The sequence below is a fragment of the Mizuhopecten yessoensis genome, unplaced genomic scaffold (genome assembly GCF_002113885.1).
Source record: "Mizuhopecten yessoensis strain PY_sf001 unplaced genomic scaffold, ASM211388v2 scaffold10589, whole genome shotgun sequence".
Lineage (NCBI taxonomy): Eukaryota > Metazoa > Mollusca > Bivalvia > Pectinida > Pectinidae > Mizuhopecten > Mizuhopecten yessoensis.
The window spans coordinates 583970-602917 of record NW_018408622.1 but is presented as its reverse complement, the minus strand read 5'-3'; the positions used below and the strand labels follow the sequence as shown (position 1 = coordinate 602917).

General features: G+C 34.4%; 1 protein-coding gene across 5 annotated transcripts in view; it reads left to right on the top strand.

Annotated features, from left to right (window-relative positions):
- Positions 1–6060: 6060 nt before the first annotated feature.
- Positions 6061–18948, top strand: part of LOC110461183 (serine/threonine-protein kinase Nek10-like) — a 41866-nt gene continuing 28978 nt past the window's right edge. Inside the window, exons 1-2 of one of the 5 annotated variants that reach the window (XM_021514540.1) lie at positions 6061–6249; positions 12913–13030. In XM_021514540.1, the coding sequence (XP_021370215.1) occupies positions 12993–13030 (38 nt within the window). In that variant the 5' untranslated portion in view covers positions 6061–6249; positions 12913–12992. Of the gene's footprint in view, positions 6250–6357; positions 6618–6877; positions 6951–12912; positions 13031–16387; positions 16687–18948 lie in introns of those variants that run through there. The other 4 variants (XM_021514542.1, XM_021514541.1, XM_021514539.1 and 1 more) reach the window with 4 other exon arrangements.

Here is an 18948-nt window from a genome sequence, read left to right as displayed (position 1 = left end):
GTGCGCTCCACCTAGCGGTCACATTTATATTTTAGAAATGGGAGACAACCCAGTAGGCCTAATAAATAAGAACTTTCTTCTCGCGTTTATTTTCTAACATTAGACAGTTGACAACAGAACGCAGGATAATACACACCAACGGTGATTACTACACGATGACCGAATCGGTAGATGATCCTAAGACTTGGACCTAAAATTTGTATTTAAAAATTGATGTAGGTTATTTCAGAGACGTATATATACGTCTCTGGTTATTTACGAAAGGGAGGCTCAACGTGTTAGTACAATATCCTTGAGAATAATAAATAAACAATAAAAGTTTAAACAATAATGACCACGGAATTAGATTAGATGTTATCTAAGTCCGTGATAATGACAAATGCTTTCCGTGATACGTACCAGACTTACTTAGTAAGAGTTACCTCCCCTCTCTCATGTTCGCTTTCGAAAAACGGATTCCAGATTAACGAGGGTCACATCCGCGACACAAAATGTACTTTTCAAATGATTATTTTCACAGTCAGGGCCATAGGGCTGCTCCTTCACCAAAGGTGATTCCTCTACTACCGAATGGCCCACACATATAATAAATGGTTGTGAAAATCAATACGAAACAAATCAATCACTGAAGTTTAATTATTTTCTTTGTAAATTAATTGTTGTAAATTGCCACAGTTTTTGATACATCTAATTTGGAAAAAATACAATAAAACTGTATTATTCCTTGATGACCCTGACCAAGGACTTTAAAAGAAATAATCTGAGTCTTAGTAAACGGGAAAATGTTATCCCAAGCCATTAGTTACACAAGTTAAACAGAATCATATATTAACAGAATCATATATTACATACGTCCGACTCTGCTTCAACAAACTGTACTTGAAGACAACAGTACCGGAAGACAGACTGTATTTTCACACGAGAGTTAAACCTCCATACATGGCATTAAAGGACGGATTCAAGTTAAAAATAAGTAATTTATAATAATCTTTTCATGTTTTTTTTCTTGAATTGAATTAGAAATGCAAACTAAAATACCAAGGCCAAAATAATTCAGTGAGTGCATGGATACGGGACGGGACAACATCAAGGCTAAGGAGAATTACCTAGGTAGGGACAGGTTCAGTTTGTTTTACTTTTACAAAGAGGTTAAGCTTCACAGTTACACAATATCAAGGCAAATTATTGCTGGCTAGTCCATTATGAGTCTTCCACTATACACAATTTAATTTACGCGACAGTCTATCTTACGGAGAGGTATAATCATATTTTTACCATCTTATGACATGAATGTCGTGTGCGGATTGTTGACGTCATAATTGTTACGTTGGATACAACTGAGCCTCCCTGGGAGATGGATGCTCTATTCATTTAAAAAGCATACATGACATATATATATAGAGAGAGAGAGAGAGAGAGAGAGAGAGAGAGAGAAAGAGAGAGAGAGAGAGAGAGAAAAAAAAAAAAAATTAACGACCGACTAAAAAACTAGCTGCTTTCAACCTTCACAGACCTGAAGAGCCCTGTGAAGGGTGAAAGCAGCTATATTTACTTCCTTCACATGGACATTTAATCACTTTTTATTATATATATATATATATATAACTTGAAGCAAATCCTGAATAATAATAAGTGTATAAGAAGTTTCTATGGGATGAACAAATTCAAAAAATGATGAATATAAGCAGGGATGTGTAGTGGATATATAAGAATGCCATGGACCGATTGTTGACGTCATCGTTATCATGGCGTCATAATTGGTACAGTTGGCATTCATATAGGATATGAATGTCATGGGCCGATTGTTGACGTCATCATTATTACGACGTCATACTTGTTACGTTGGATACCACTAACCCTCCCTGGGCGATGGATGCTCTATTCATTTAAAAAGCATACATGATATATATATATATATATATATATATATATACATAACTTGAAGCAAATCCTGAATAATAATAAGTGTATTTGAAGTTTCTATGAGAGGAACATATTCCAAAAAATGATTAATATAAGTATTGAACTGTCTGCTTTATTGATTTTGCCTTTGTCCAGCTGGAATTCATATTGCCTATGATCGCCAACTTAAAACAATTCAATGCCTAAAAATTTGGCAATGTAGACATCAGAATATGCTAAGTACGTGTCCCAGACAAAACCAACCACTGACTGCCTGAGTGACGGACGGACAGGTCCTGTAACCCTCAGTCCCTACGATGACATTGTGATATATATGTTGATGTTTCTGCCGAATTCCGGCAAGCCGCGACAACGAATCTGGCAATTCTGAATCCGATTTGTTTAAAGTTAATTAATAAAAAAAACACCTGCATCAATATATCTTCTTCAATGGCACAGAAACATAAACATAAATATACTAAATATTACGTTTTATGCTTTTCTGACTGACGTAAAATAGAAAGTTTGAAGTGACAAAAAGTTGGACGAAAGTTGGACGGTACATTTTTAGGGAGAGGGAAGGAAGCGCACCAACTGACAAGCAAGGATATGGAGCGAAACATCCTAACCCCGCCCCATCCCCCTCAAAAAAACGGTTCTCTGGTGCGATCAAGGTAAAATTGGAATACATCACACACATGTATATACCTGTAAGGGCAAGTGTATACGTTCGGCACTTCAAAAGACGTTTAATGAAAATACATTTTTCACACGAAAACTGCGGATAATAGTTAATTTGCCAGCTTTTTAATTACTGGTACGCCCTTCGGTGTATTTTAACAAAAGAACGGTCGCTTTCCTTGTAGACAAAAATGCCCATAGCGTTCAGGCAGGTTATGCCCATATCTTGATTGTATGGCATTTGTTGGTATTAATGAGTGTATGAAAAAAATGACAGAAGGGCAAATACATCCATATTTGAAAATCTATTCAGCTTTTTCTGTCGGACAGAAAGTCTGGGGTTAGTTCCGCCCACGTTGGAATTAGTACAATTATGACGTCATAAAGCTTGCAAAGTTAGATTTTCCCGTCAATTTCTCGATTTTTCATATACATATATATATATATATTGCAACAATACATTTAAGCATTGAACTGCTTTTAGTTAGGATTCTTAATGCATGTGAATGTATATTTACCATTATGGAAACTGTTCATCTAATAAAAAGGCCAATTACACTTATTATTATTCAACATTAAGTTCAAATAATGTATGTATCGTGCAATCTTGTTCAATGAATAGAACAATAATTAACTAGGGAGGTTCAGTAGTATCCAACGTAACAATTATGACGTCGCAATAATGATGACGTCAACAATCGGCCCACGGCATTCATATCCTACATGAATGCCGAATAACTTTCATAGGGTTATATGGTGTCAATGTCATACAATGTTTATCCAACGTAACACATATGTCGTCATATTATTGATTACGTCAACAATCAGCCCATGTTTTTCATATCCTTTATGAATGCCGACTGACTTTCGTAGGGTGATATGGTGACAATGTCATACAATGTTTATCCAACGTTACACACATGACGTCATATTATTGATGACGTCAACAATCAGCACATGTTATTCATATCATATATGAATGCCGACTGACTTTCGTAGGGTGATATGGTGACAATGTCATACAATGTTTACCCAACGTTACACATATGACGTCATATTATTGATGCCGTCAACAATCAGCCCATGTTATTAATATCCTATATGAATGCCGACTGCCTTTCGTAGGGTTATAAGGTGACAATGTCATACAATGTTTATCAAACGTTACACATATGACGTCATATTATTGATGATGTCAACAATCAGCCCATGTTATTAATATCCTATATGAATGCCGACAGACTTTCGTAGGGTTATATGGTGACAATGTCATACGATGTTTATCCAACGTATCACATATGACGTCATATTATTGATGCCGTCAACAATCAGCCCATGTTTTTCATATCCTTTATGAATGCCGACTGACTTTCGAAGGGATATATGGTGACAATGTAAAACATATGACGTCATATTAATGATGACGTCAACAATCGGCCCACGGCATTCATATCCTTCATGAATGCCGAATAACTTTCATAGGGTTCTATGGTGTCAATGTCATACAATGTTTATCGAACGTAACACATATGACGTTATATTATCGATGACGTCAACAATCAGCCCATGTTTTTCATATCCTTTATGAATGCCGACTGACTTTCGTAGGTTTATATGGGGACAATGTCATACAATGTTTACCCAACGTTACACATATGACGTCATATTATTGATGATGTCAACAATCAGCCCATGTTATTAATATCCTATATGAATGCCGACTGACTTTCGTAGGTTTATATGGGGACAATGTCATACAATGTTTACCCAACGTTACACATATGACGTCATATTATTGATGACGTCAAAAATCAGCCCATGTTATTCATATCCTTTAGGAATGCCGACTGACTTTCGTAGGGTGATATGGTGACAATGTCATACAATGTTTACCCAACGTTACACATATGACGTCATATTATTGATGACGTCAACAATCAGCCCATGTTATTCATATCCTATATGAATGCCGACTGACTTTCGAAGGGTTATATGGTGACAATGTAAAACATATGACGTCATATTAATGATGACGTCAACAATCGGTTCATGGCATTCATAGCCGATATGAATGCCAACTGAATTTGGTAGGGTTATAGTAGTTATGCCATACGATGGTAAATATTTAGGCATTGAACTGCTTTAAATTGGCGTCCATAGGCAATATGAATACCAACTGGACAAAGGCAAAATTCAATAAAGCAGGGTTATATAGTGGTTACGCCATACGATGGTAAATATTTTAGCATTGAACTGATTTCGGTAGCGCTTCATGTTGGATTTTCCTTTGTACAGTTGGAATTCATACTGACTATGAATGCCAACTGAAAGCGGTTCAATACTTAATTTACCATTTTAAGAATCTGTTCATCTCATAGAAAATTCAATTACACTCATTTTAAAATATTTAGCATTTAGTTCAAACAATGTATGTATCGTGTATGCTTGTTCAATGAATAGAACAGCCATCACCCAGGGAGGGTCAGTGGTATCCAACGTAACAATTATGATGTCATAATAATGATAATGAAGTCAACAACCGGTCTATGGCATTCATAGCTAATATGAATGCCAACTGAATTTGGTAGGGTTATATAGTGACAATGCCATACGATGGTAAATATACCATCATGTGACGCTGTCAGTGTATAACATGTATGGCATGAATAAGTAGCAAGCAATTAATTCAGTTTAAATTAATTTTACAGAAAGTTCGTAAAACTAGAAAGAAGTGAGGTTATAATTTTCCCGCCCGGTCAAATGAACTGCGAAGATGATCCTCAAAGTTGTAAATATTTGCTCAAGACCAAAAATATCATGGGTGGCTGGACTTACCCCCGGGGCTGAACATTGCCCGATCTCCCCTACTCTCTTAAAAAATATACATGTTTGCAAAAAGTGTAACAAATATTGTATGATAGGAGTAACAACTTCCATTTATTGATAATATAATTTGTAACACCATTGTGGATAAGAAGAAAATGATTGTGGTGTTCTTTGTGAGTCGATTACTATTTGTTTATCAGCCTACACAGATATTTTAAAATGATAGGAGTAGCAATTTTCATTTATTCATAATATAATTTATTTAAAGAAGAGAAAAAAACATTGTGTTCTAAAATTTATGCGAGTTTTATAATTAACTTAAATCAGGGACAGTATATCACTATACGTCCCTGGGTAGATGTATGCAAAAAGTGTAGCATTGCTCAAATGTTATATGGTATATATATTACAATATTAAAGATGAGATAAAATAGTGTGTTCTGTGCAAGTCGATTACTATTTGGTTATTACAGAGTATATAATACCAGTAGGTAGTATAACGTATCTGGTTATTACACCATAGAACCCAATCGGACAACCACTCGGGCCTTTCCGTCATTCAATCGATATCTTATCAAACGAAATATGATTGGTTGCCAGTGTCGCTATAAGGTCCGTTTTGATTGGTTTGCATTCACACTCTGAAAATGGCTTCTCTCCCTACCTGTACTGGCCAGGTAGATCGAACACGGTTCTGCTAAATTATTTAAATTGTGTAGGTAAAATTACCCGTGCATGGTGCAGTTTTGATGGTCAGTTCTCAGTGAGAAAACCTGAGTCTTTTGTCCATATTTTATTCCTATTTTACTCGACAGTTCGTCCTGAAAACCAGCTATGAAGGTGAGTGTTTACATTTTGGCTTCGACACGAATCGATCTGTCAAAAGGAACTATCGATGCATGTCGGTCTCTGTGTATTGCTAATATGATATACGTTATTACCTTTTTACTGACTTCGATATGACTTCTTTATCGGATATGCGGAATATATTTGTAACAAATCTTGATGATTATTCTGTCTCAGATGAGTCGAATGTTGTTTTACTGAACTGAAGATAACGTTATTGAAAGAACTGTACTATGGATTAATCCTGAGAACCTTGCGCTGCGATTATGATTACCCAGTAGACATATGTAGGTCACCTGTTTTGTGCTTTGCTGTCTTTATTTCTAACGGTACTTTACGAGTGGCGTCAATACCTTAAAAACGTAAGCGAGATGTGATTGATTTTATATGTGCAAATCTTTGGTTACTTTTGAATTGATCCAATTAATATACCGTTAGAAATGTTAAGGTTGACTGGTCACGACTGCCAAATCTATTAGGCTAACATATAGGCCTAGTTAGGTATATATTGGTGACCGGCCATTCAATTGTAAACAAGCGTGACGTTGGTCTTTCATGATCCAACTTGTATTGGGCATTTAAACAGTTTAAAGCACATGTCTGTCCTCCTGAGAGGTCAGTATTACCGATTCCATTGAAATATTCACTTGGATATAATAATTTTCCCAAGGAACCCTTCCCAAGTATGACAACAGGTAAGAAAGTCTTGAATTTGTTTTTTACTTACACTGGTCAATAAATACAATATATATATAATTATATTGATGCTCATTACAACAATCATTAGAATATTGCCTCAATCTTTTTTTCAAGTAAGTTGTACAGCTTATTTAATAATTTACAAATTGTTCATTTTCTATACATTGATTAAGGATAATGTTTTCTTTTATCAACATTTTTATTCAATCTCTTCAACTGTGTAATTAGGTTGAGTCTATGGACTATATATATATATATATTTGATTAATGTGTATTTCAACTGGATTGAGAAAATAAAGTTATTTAATTAAACTATTGCAATTAATTAAATTGCCAACATTCCCTATTTCGAAGGAAGACTCACAATTTTTGACCATTAATTTAATGTTTTCAACTGATGAATTTGTTGAACAATATTCCAATATTTTATGATGTAATGATTTCATCTGAAAGAACAACTCATAATTTGCCATTTTAAAGTGTTATTTTATTCCCTAGAGGGATATACAAACATTTTATTTATATTTCAATTTTGAGCACTGGTAATCTCCCCCTATGGAATTTTTAAAAAGTTGGAAAGACTAAAATGCCCTTTGATAAGTTATATATTAACTGTTACAATTAAAGTACTATTGTCCTCTCCTTTTACCCAGGTGTTCACCGTACATACTTGATATATTAGAAAATTGAATATTAATCAACACTACCTTATTGATGTTACCTGCAATTAAATCATAAGCAGACACATTTTACCTGTAATCAATGAACACCACAGGTAGTTTGGCCATCTATTGATTTCAGGTCCCAGGGCCATTGTGTAAATGTAATTATAGAATTTCATTTATTTCTGGATGGTAGCTTGACCATTCAAATAGGATAAAAGCCTTCGTTTATTGTTCAAAGCGTATAACTGTAAGTAGAAAACCAGCTGGAGTGTTTAGTCGTAATACTAGTATTACAGGTTAAGTAACGGTTGACAGTTAAGATATAGATCTACACATGTACAGAACAGTTAGCTTTCAACACTTTCCTTACCAGTACCGATCCCTTTGGTGGTCTCAGGGTTAAACCAGTATATTATTGGGTCTCTGTATTATTGATGAAGCAATGGGGCATGCACGTAGAATCCATTCACCTTCTTTAATTGTACATGTATGTATACACAGCTGGTATGCCGTAGAAGAAAAACACATCAGTACATTTTTTCATTTGAATACGGTTAGCTATATATATATGGACCATTATAATGTATGTATACCCTGGTGGCTACTTATAGCGGTTTAATGTGTGGGTATGCCCAACATAATGGCAGGCTCAGCCTGTCACAGTTTACACAACAAATATTTTCTTGGCAGATATCAACATTGATCATGCATGTTTTATATCCCAAAACAGTGTTTGATGTGAACTTGTTGGCCAATGTACTATACGAGAGAATTAATGTGGACTTCTCTTCAAAAAGTTTTTTTTATATTGAGTCATTTCAATAAAGTTCTAATATATCTTATACATGTATTGATATAACAACAGTTAATATATCAAAGTAAAATTTGGATTTTATCCAAGGACCTACCTAAAATGTTACCAGAATCCTCTGGAAAACACTGTGGGTTTTTCCACATATTACAGGTTTGGGTAGACACCGAGGTATCCTAGAGAAAGATTGGGGTTCTAAAGACCAACTTGTATTTCATATATATGTATTTATCTTGTTTAATATCTAGTCCAAAAATCACCAGAACGAATTTAAAAATTCATTTATACAGGTCTACATTTCAATAAATTTTCGGTTTGGAATTGCTGAAGATTTTATTGAAAGAAATTACATGTTAGTTGGAGGGGATGGGAAGGATGGAATTCAAGTGACTACCCAGCCTCTACATTTTGTTAATTACAGGTTTTTATGCTATAGAACATATGTAATTATGTTCATAACCCATATCCAATCCATGGATGAACAGAACTACAAACTTTATCAAACTTTGGACCTCAATTTACATCGCAAGTAGTGTCATAAATGCTTATTTGCAACCATTCCATACATTTGTTTATTGGGGAAAAGTGCATTGTAAAATTTGAATAAGTCTTTAACGGAATAAATGACGTACCGGTAAATTTAACAAAAAATATTTTCCAGCTGTATACAGTGGGAAAGTGATGGAAATCTACCTGAAGTAAATCTTTTAACTAAAGGTTTCTTTTCATTGGAAAGAAAGAAATTCTTTATTTTTTTTTCCCATTGGATAGCAGTGATTTTCAATAAGGAAAAATTTAAGTTAACTTAAGAAATGTTCTTACATAGGGAACATTCCTGAAAATGGAAACTGGTTATCAAATCTCAAACTGATTAGAGGTAAAAAAAAATGTCAAAAATGTTCTGTTATTTTGCTGACTCGACTGTGTCCTTTTATCATCCTCGATGTTCATACTACTCAGCAAATATGGCACCTGTTTACCTGTGCATGAATTATGTACACTACTGCACTTGTTCACACATAGCTCTCTGCTGATGATCATTGTGAGGACCGCGACCTCGGATCAATTGTTACAACAGTTGAGTCCTCCATTATTCATGAATCTCCCCAGGGTTATAGAAATCTTCCATTGCTATCAGGGTATACCTTGGAGTCTCGAGCATTTTTATCAGTTTACGCTTGGACCTAGAGTGTCTTGCTGGGTTTAGTGTTTCCGTTATTGATTAAAACCTGATTGTCATTTGTATTTCTTATCTCGGAGAAGCTTGATAGCATAACAGCATCACTGGAAGTCTTGTCCCTGCTGTCACTCCGGATGCCCCGACCACTTTAATTCTCAGTGATAAATAGTTTCTTAAAATTCAAGTAGTGTACCGAAATTCAACTTCACGAATGCCCCCTTAGCTAGCCTTGTCTTTTTCTCGTCTGTCCTGTTTTATTCCTTCAACATTACTTACTGACTTGCATGAAAAAATGGGTCAATTATGGCAAGATTTTGTGTATTTCTATTTTTCTGCTAACATTTCAATTTTCTTTGGTTTTTGTTTGTTTGTGGTCTACGTCTTAATAACAGCTATGATCATTTAAGTACGTGCCAGGTTTTGGTGGTGGAGGAAACCGGAGTACCCGGAGAAAAACCACCGACCTGCATCCAGTACCTGGAGACAGCTGCCACACACAGGCCTCAAACCCGCCATTTCAATTTTCACAAATTAATATTAAAGCACCCAGGGGACTTATTCGCTAATATGGATGGGGCCTTTTTGTATCATTTCGGAAGAATCAAGTTTTTGGGATTTTTTTTTATTTTTTGGGGGGGAATTAGGCATAGATATGAAATATAGTTTCAATTGGGAATGGGACCAACTATCAGCCCCTAAAGAAGGCCTCCAGAAAAGTCTTGTAATGTATTTTGTTTTATTAAAAAGTCACAGAATATTTACAATACATCCGTGGGTGTTGACAAATGAGGCTGTGGTATGTTAGGAATGGAGTGTTGGTGAGTGCCATATAGCTATAGTCAGTAATTCATACGTTTTACCTGTCCGTTATCAGTTAAAGTAACCCTGAGATTGATAAGATGTTTGCACTTGCAATGATTTACAACAAGATAGTTTTGTGTGATTGACATCAATGCAACTGCCTTTGACTGGAGTAAGATGATTTTGTCTGTTTTGAGGAAGACTGTCAGTGGGGTGATTTCAGTTACCACATTTACCAAAATTAGCGCCCCTTCCCCCCCNTACATGTTCTTACATTTTAAATGAGAGGTTTATGTCTGGTGATCATGGCTGAACATACCGAGAAGTGGATGAAACATTTGATACCTATTTTCCAAACCTCCAGCCACACTAGAATGTTTATGGCATCCTTTTGTTATACTGTGGCAAGGATTGAAGTGGTTCTATCATAACTCTTATTACATTATCCTAATTCAAGCTAAATTTTTAAGGATGAGATGGTCATTTGCATTGCATCCGTATTGTTTCGAAATACTATAAGTTCCCTGGGCACTAATTACGGCAAATACAGTACTATACCTTGAATATAACGGTTGCATATGGTAATGTGTCCAACAGTTATATCATTTTTAAAACAATGTCTTTAACCTATGTTTCTGTATCTTAATATGTGCCCCTACCACAAACAGTCAATTTTAATGCGTCCTGGGTGCTAATTATGGCGAATACAGTATTTAGAAAATTAATATATATCTTTTGGGATATTGATAATGAAGTTGAAAGACATAGTGTGTTATATCTGTAATAACAAAAATGTTTGATATCAAAATGTGAATGAAATATATCCGAGCTATCAAGACTTACCCACTGGTCTGGGTTTTAGTTGATGTGTACGAGGTTCACAGCCAGAACTAAAATGTCGGCCAGCTGCCTGTCTGTGTGCAGCTTAATAACACAACAGCCTGAGAGATTATCCTTTACTTCTCACACATAATTCTGTCTCAGCCGTACATGTCCATAAATAGCCTCATTAACAAGGAATATTGTGATATTTGTGATATTTTTATTATAAGTCTCAATGTGTGGTCCCAACATCACAGACGTCTTACTGGTATATTGATCATCTTCTGAACAACCTTATAATCATACAAAGTTCTCAAGTAACAACCCAATTTTATAAATTCCATTCCCTGTGCATTTCTTGGTGTCGTACTTTGTCATATCTTAGGATTTTAGCTTCACACTCAAGAAAAAATAGTTTCACAAAATGTCTGTTAGCTTTTCTGTTCAAAATATTTGATAAATATCTACCATTCACATATGGTGATATACATGTAGTTATAATGTAAATTAGGTAAGAGTTGTTAAATACAATGTGTAGGTATTAATTTTTTTTTCTTTTTTTAAATATATAAGTGCACCATTATAGCATATAAAAAATTAGTCATGAAATGTCTATTTTAAGAGACTAAAAATTTCAGTATATGGATATGTAGATGCTGTAATTGGATTAATATCTGTTAATTAAATCAGACTCAGTACCTACATGTAAATAGCTACCATATTTTTTTTTTCATTCTTTATTTCGTGAATATAGGATACACAGCAGAAAACTCAACACCTTGACAGAGTAAAATTAACTTAGCAAGCTGTACAAGTAAAATATAAAGAATAAATGTTTTAGGTCATTTTGAGACAAAACATTTTGTCATTCCATAGTCTATATAATCTATATAACAGAATTGTCCAGGGCAAGAAAACGGTCAAAGAGGTTTCTATCTTACACCTTATTTCACATGAGTGATGTCGCCATTGGGCAACAATGCTGTTACATCAGAAAATTGGGGGATATTTTGATGTCACTTTCAACTTCTTTTCATGGTTTCAGGGCTAATCTGATAATTGGAAAGAAAGAGAAAATACTCTTACATGTCCAAGCAGCCTATGGGTGTAGGATAGGCAAAAGAAGAAAACAACATCACATGTTAGTGTATATAGGATTTGAAGTAACATCCAAGGGGATTTCAAATTGTGGTAAAACCTAAGGCTTACCAGGGGATTATCGATATCCCAATTTATACACCCTGAAGGTGGAATTTTCTTAACGTTACACACACAGGGACCTGCTAATTCGTTACAGATACATATTTGGACCTACACTGAGGTGTTCAGAATAATACTACAGGTTTTAAGGGTTTAGATCAACTTTCGGTGAAAAATGCCACCTCCAATGATGATATGACATTACAGGTTTTATGGGTTTAGATCAACTTTTGGTAAAAATGCTACCCCAATGATGATATACCATCATGGGGATGGCATTGTTTCCAAAAGTTGATCCAGTAAATCCATAAAACTTGTAAAAGTACTCTGAATACCCCAGTGTAGGTCCAAATATAGCTGTAACAAATTGTCATGATCCCTGTGATTTCTCAAACATGCACTGTCACATAGGCTACATGTAAACAAGAGCGTTTCTCTCATTTTATGTCAACAATGCAGCTTTTCAATTTATATTACAGGAGTCGTGAGTTGAGGCCACCAATCATGTGAGAGGCGGTAAACGCCGCACGACCCTTATCATATCCACCCGTCCAGGATAATGCCAAGCCAAGAACGACGCAAGTCGCCGGATGCTGAGTAAGTATTACATAGTACTTTTTATTTTCTTATGTATAATGGGACTTACTAGTTTATCGACAAACAAACTGATAAGTACACGTAATATTCAGAGCAACTGTTTTTGTGTTTGTGAATGATTCAGGTATTTGAAATTAATCCTAAAGGAGAGTCTTTCCACAATATTAACAACCTGTCTGACTTTTACTCAAGATGAGTTTAAACTTTCTATGTAAAAGAGAGCAAAGTGAGTTTCGGAACACAGCTCAGAGGCAAAGATTTAAAAAAAAAAAAAAAAAAAAAAAAAGGAAGATCGTGATTTGGGCTGAAATAAGTAGTTGTGTAATGTCCAATAGGGTTATTCACAAGACTATATATACAGTACTGTAGGCTTATAGTATATATACTATAGGTCTAGAGGATGTTGTTGTCATAAATTGGTGACTCAGCTGTTCACCCTGATTTTTGCCTACCGGTATGTAAAGTTATAAACTCCGATTATTCCGTCTATCCCTCTCCTTTTCTCAATTCTCAAGTGGTGCGGGGCAACCGTGGCCTAGTGATTAAGGCGTCTGACATTCTGCTACCGCTAGCCCTACACCACTGGGTCGCGGGTTCGAAGCCTACGTGGTGCAGTTTCCAGGTACTGCACGTAGGTCAGTGGTTTTTCTCTGGGAACTCGAGCTTTCCTCCACCACCAAAACCTGGCACGTCCTTATATGACCAAAGCTGTTATTAATAGAACGTAAAACACAAACAAACCAGCCAAAAATATTCTAGTGGCTATAATGTTGTTTAGTCTTACCAGAGGTTTACTGTACAGAAGATTGACTTGATGACTTTTTTTGTTCTGTTAGAAATTCAGCCTTTTGTTTGCCTTACCAGTATATTTTGTAGATGACATGTTACGGTAAACAGGTGAAACATACATGATCGATGACATCAGCATTATATTAAACGACTTATAAACTACCACAAAGTATTGGTGCCGATCACTACAAAATCTTCTTAGCTGAATATTGTTAACGTTTAAAGTTATGAATGAAGTCAGATATATGTATGACCTATAGTAAAATTTCTTCAAAGAATAGATTTTGTTTGTCATTTAAAAAAAACTAGGTGAAACTTTGGTCCACATTATGAATAAGGTGTGTAATTACAATAGGTGTTCTTGACTTATCATAAAAATACAATGTCCTTATGACTGGGTCAATAGCCTAGACTCGTAGACATGTCGCTGAAATTTAAATGACTTTCATACATTTTTACTCTAACAAAGAAATCTATAGCTGTCTTATGTTCCAATATTACAGTAAAGGGTATTTAAAAGTGTCATACTTCTGGGCCCTTACAAAACTGAATGTTCGAACCTATTTAAAATCATACCCTGTGAAAATTTTGTATAGACAAAACGTTTATCTCTAAATCTTGAAGAAAACATCAAAGTTAGTCATTCTGAGCAATAGAAATGTTTAAAGGAATAAATTGTACTTTTAAAACATTATGTTCAGAAATGCTCAAACATTTTTTAAATTCTTAAAAATGTGATGAAATAAAAATGTTAGTTCAAATTGTATATCAAAGAGATGGTTTTAGATATGGTCTTTTATAGTGTGAAAAGATTATAATCTTCAAAATATTTCCTAAAACAAGTCTAAAGTTGTGGGTGTACGGACTTATTATTATTTCAGGGCAAATGCAAAGATTTTAAAAATTGAACAAAGTACGGTAATGTTAGCCTTTAATATGCTGAGTACACACTGTACATGTTTGTATGCTGTCAAAGCTAGGTGCCATATCATTCCAGCCTACACCTTCCAATTAGTTACATTAGATCTTCCATATAAGTTTAACCAATCTAATTTTATATCAATCTATCATGAAACACAGGACATTATACTCAGGCTGATCTTGTTACAAGCTTTACTCTGATCAAACGCTAATCCCCTATCTGTCGCCCATGTGTCATATTGGAACAGTCGGGATTACTGAAATGGGGTGTTCTATTTGTAAATGTAGGGGTTTGATGTGTTATAGGATTTCATGGAAGTTATGCAATTGAAAAACAGAAATTTTTAAATTGAATTATTGTCCACGCTTAAACAAACAAGATTACATCATTGACAATTTGAGGTAATGTCACCAACCATTATATTGTCAAATCTGTCATCAGTTTGTGACATGTCTGATGAAAGGTAGTATTACTGTGTGTTATAATGGTAAAACCACACTTAATTAAAGGGTTATTGGGTACTTTATATTACACACAGAGTTACTAACGGTCAGTGGTTAAAGTTCTTGGTTATAGGTGACTGTATATAAATATGAAGTGGGATTACATTTTTGATGTTCGAGATTGAACATTTCTACAATAGTATATTTATTAAAACCCCCAACCCTTACCCTCAAACAGTGAAACTATACCATCAAATTCTTGGGATCAGTGAATATGAATTTCCATACATTATTAATGATCACCTCTGTATAGTTTGAACTATATGTTCATCTTCTTTTGAATTAACATAAACATGTTATTTAACAAGTATTTTTGGGGAAATCAAATTTGGGCTTTGCCTGTTGTTTTAAATCCCTTTGCTTATAATTTTAAGCAATAAAACATGTGAAAATGCTTGACATGTTAAATTTCAAACCTGAGGAGAAAAATAACTGCATTTTATGTGAAATACTTTATTCATAAGTCCTTTTTGAGTTATTTAGGGACTGAAAGTCTACTTATTGATAAGTAAAAAAAGATATGAAAGGTTTAATTTAAAAAGATATGAAATTACAAATATGAAAACTTAAAGAAAGAAAATTTTGAAAAGAAGTCTCACTAAAAGGAAAGATATGAATATTAATTGGTATTCTTAGGAATTCATTTATACTTGATTGACATTTGGTATACAGTGGGGGAAAGTTGTGATAAGCACATTGATAAGTGATCAAGTACATAACTGGTTCTACAATACAACACCACCAGGTCCGTCTGACCGATGATTAAGTACTGTGTTGGTATTGTGTTCTATCCAGCTACATCACGAACCATGCAGTCACCCTCGGAGGTCGACAATGAAAGCTGTTTTCACCACTCTGCAACAACACAAACCTGCCATTGACATCTTGTATTTCACCTGGTGTATACCAGTCAGCTCGTTAAAATAACTGGCATTGATGGTGTTTGTTTACTTAACCACTTAAGGTGACCTGTTATTTAAAAACTTGTGATATATCCCTCTCCACCCTGATCTTATGGCAGGTAATATGACGGCCCTCCCACGACAACAAAAACTTAACGGAATATATATCAGTGCACTTTTGCTAAATACAACAGTGTGGTGTTGTTGCATGGTCGTCTATATACTCGAACAAAGTAAATCTGTACCTGAACCCACTTGTTGCACTGTTCAGTTTTCATTCTCAAATTTACACATATATCACGTAAAAAAGTGGATGAACTTGTTTTATTGCATAACTAGGGCAAACCTTTTGATATGTACATACAGGATCGTGTTCAGGGACGTGCTGTCACATACTTTATTTAATTGGTGCTGGTCGATGCATTTATTATAGATAGTGCAGCTTTTCGTACTGGTTTGAGATGTGTAATGATTTAAAAAACAAAATATGAAGGATTTAAACTTTTCTGTGGATACTTTTCAATCTTTTCACAAGATAAGGTAAGTTATATTAAACTATCCTTTATTATTTATATTACCCCTACATATTTAAACTGGACTGGCCAAGTCTTTGATTTGGTTAGGTTCAAATGTGACTTTAGGGGTGAATGCATGGGTTTATTCAATGTCTATTATTGTATATAATCAAATATCATCATGATTTATAATTAATTTTTCTATTGATTACATTAAATGGTTCTAACAAAATACAGATATCAATAGGCTTATGGAGAATACTTTGGAGAATTTTAAATGTCAAAATAATTGAACAATCATATGTTTAAGAGGAATTCTGATTGAACACAGTCAAACAGCGTCACTAATATATGTACATATATAGGTTTTATTAGATTTTCTGGGTAATTTTCATAAATTTACTGAGTAATTGAATTGGTACAAGATCCTGATGTAGCGTAACTTGTATTGTTGGTAGAATGTGCCACAATACGTGTACAGTAATAATGATATGATTTAATGACCTTTTAAACATTGTTTAAAAAACTTCCATAAGTAATTTAATCAATTACATGTACTAACTTCCTTGTAGCTGACACCCTCGTAAACAACCTTAAAGTTAGACATTCTATAAGTGCCAAGTATATGTTATAAGAACAGCACTAGCAAATCTTGTGTAAACTGATGTATTAGATTCACTCTGAGGTCGATCTCTGTGAATAATACATAGAAATATACATCTTAGTATACATATAGATTTTTTAAGTCTATATCAGTCCCATACTTGCCAACTCTCTCTATTTAGGAAGGAGACCCCCTATTTTGGGCCAAACAAATCAGCATTTTCAACCTGTGGATTTGGTAAACTGTGAAAATGAAAACCTTTCAATTGGGAATGGGGCCCATTATCAGCCCGAAAAAATGCAGAAAAAAACCCTGAAATGTATATATACATTTGAGCTAAATACTTAATAGTCTATAAGTTAGATTAATATCATTTCAGTGAACAAAATGTTGTCAAGAAAATTAACAGTTTTTAAAAGATCTGTAGCAGCTTAACTACCTACCTTATATAAATAACCGGGTATATATATACTATAAGAGTTCGCGAACAGGACAAATTTATTCAAATAACACTTTGTTTCGGATTAAGTTTATTGCTCAATAATAAATTTACAAACTCTCAGACTGGTGCGAAGTGTCGTGACCTTTTAAAAAACGTATGAATGATTTCAAAGTGCATTGAACTTAAGTATCGCTAGGTTGGTTGGCCATATCATAATACAATGGTGCGATGATTCAACTGTATTTCTATGGAGACGAAAGGTGAGACCTCTAATGATCCAGATCTGATTTAATATACCTTAGAATTCCTACATAAAAACACCATTGTTGGACCAAATCAATGAAAGCTATAGATTTTCATTGCTATTGATGTCATTTACCTGTGTTAAAATATGCATGGTCCAAACGTCCGTAGAGTGTACATTTTGTTGTGGTATTTTCAACCGTGAAATTATTTGATCAACTCATTTTCTAACGGGATGGATCTGGGAAGTAAATTTATTCAAAGGCTAGAAAGCCTGGAAGTATTTATACACACCTACAGTATTTCAGTTTGTCTTTTGATATATATATTACTATGGTGAAATGTACCATGGATTCAGCCTAGAATATCGTTATCGTTGCAAGAAAGTTAAATTATATAAATGTAATGTATGAAACACTGACTGTGTTGTATCTAATGATAATGTGCTCTCTGGAACAATCATTTTGTTTTTAAGTTTGTTATTTCATTTTTACGCTTAAATGCATTGATTTTCAAGTAGAAATATTTGATGATCAAATAAGATCATTTAAATAACTAGTACAACTACCTTGTTTTCTAAGACAATTGATAATGAGCTTGTAATTGGGGTGGGTGAAAATGTCACTTCTAAATCCCCTAAATCCCACTATATTACTGCTAACATTGCATATATACTCACCAACTTTTAACAATTTGCATGGGGAAGATTACTCATTTTCAGAATTAAAATCATAAATATAATGAGTGTTTGTACTCACTAGAGAAAAAATAAAACTTTGAATAAACATCTTTTGAGCTGTTCTTGCAGATGAAATCATCAGATCTTTGAAAATAGGAATAGTTTAGAAAATTCACTGGTTGAAAGTGCTGAATTTTAGGGCCCAAAATTGGGGGTCTCCCTCCTAAATAGGGAGAGTTGACAAGTATGACATTGAATGTAGATCTAGAGACATTTCCAAATTGGAGGAGAATGTGATAGGGATGCGTGGGGGGGGGGG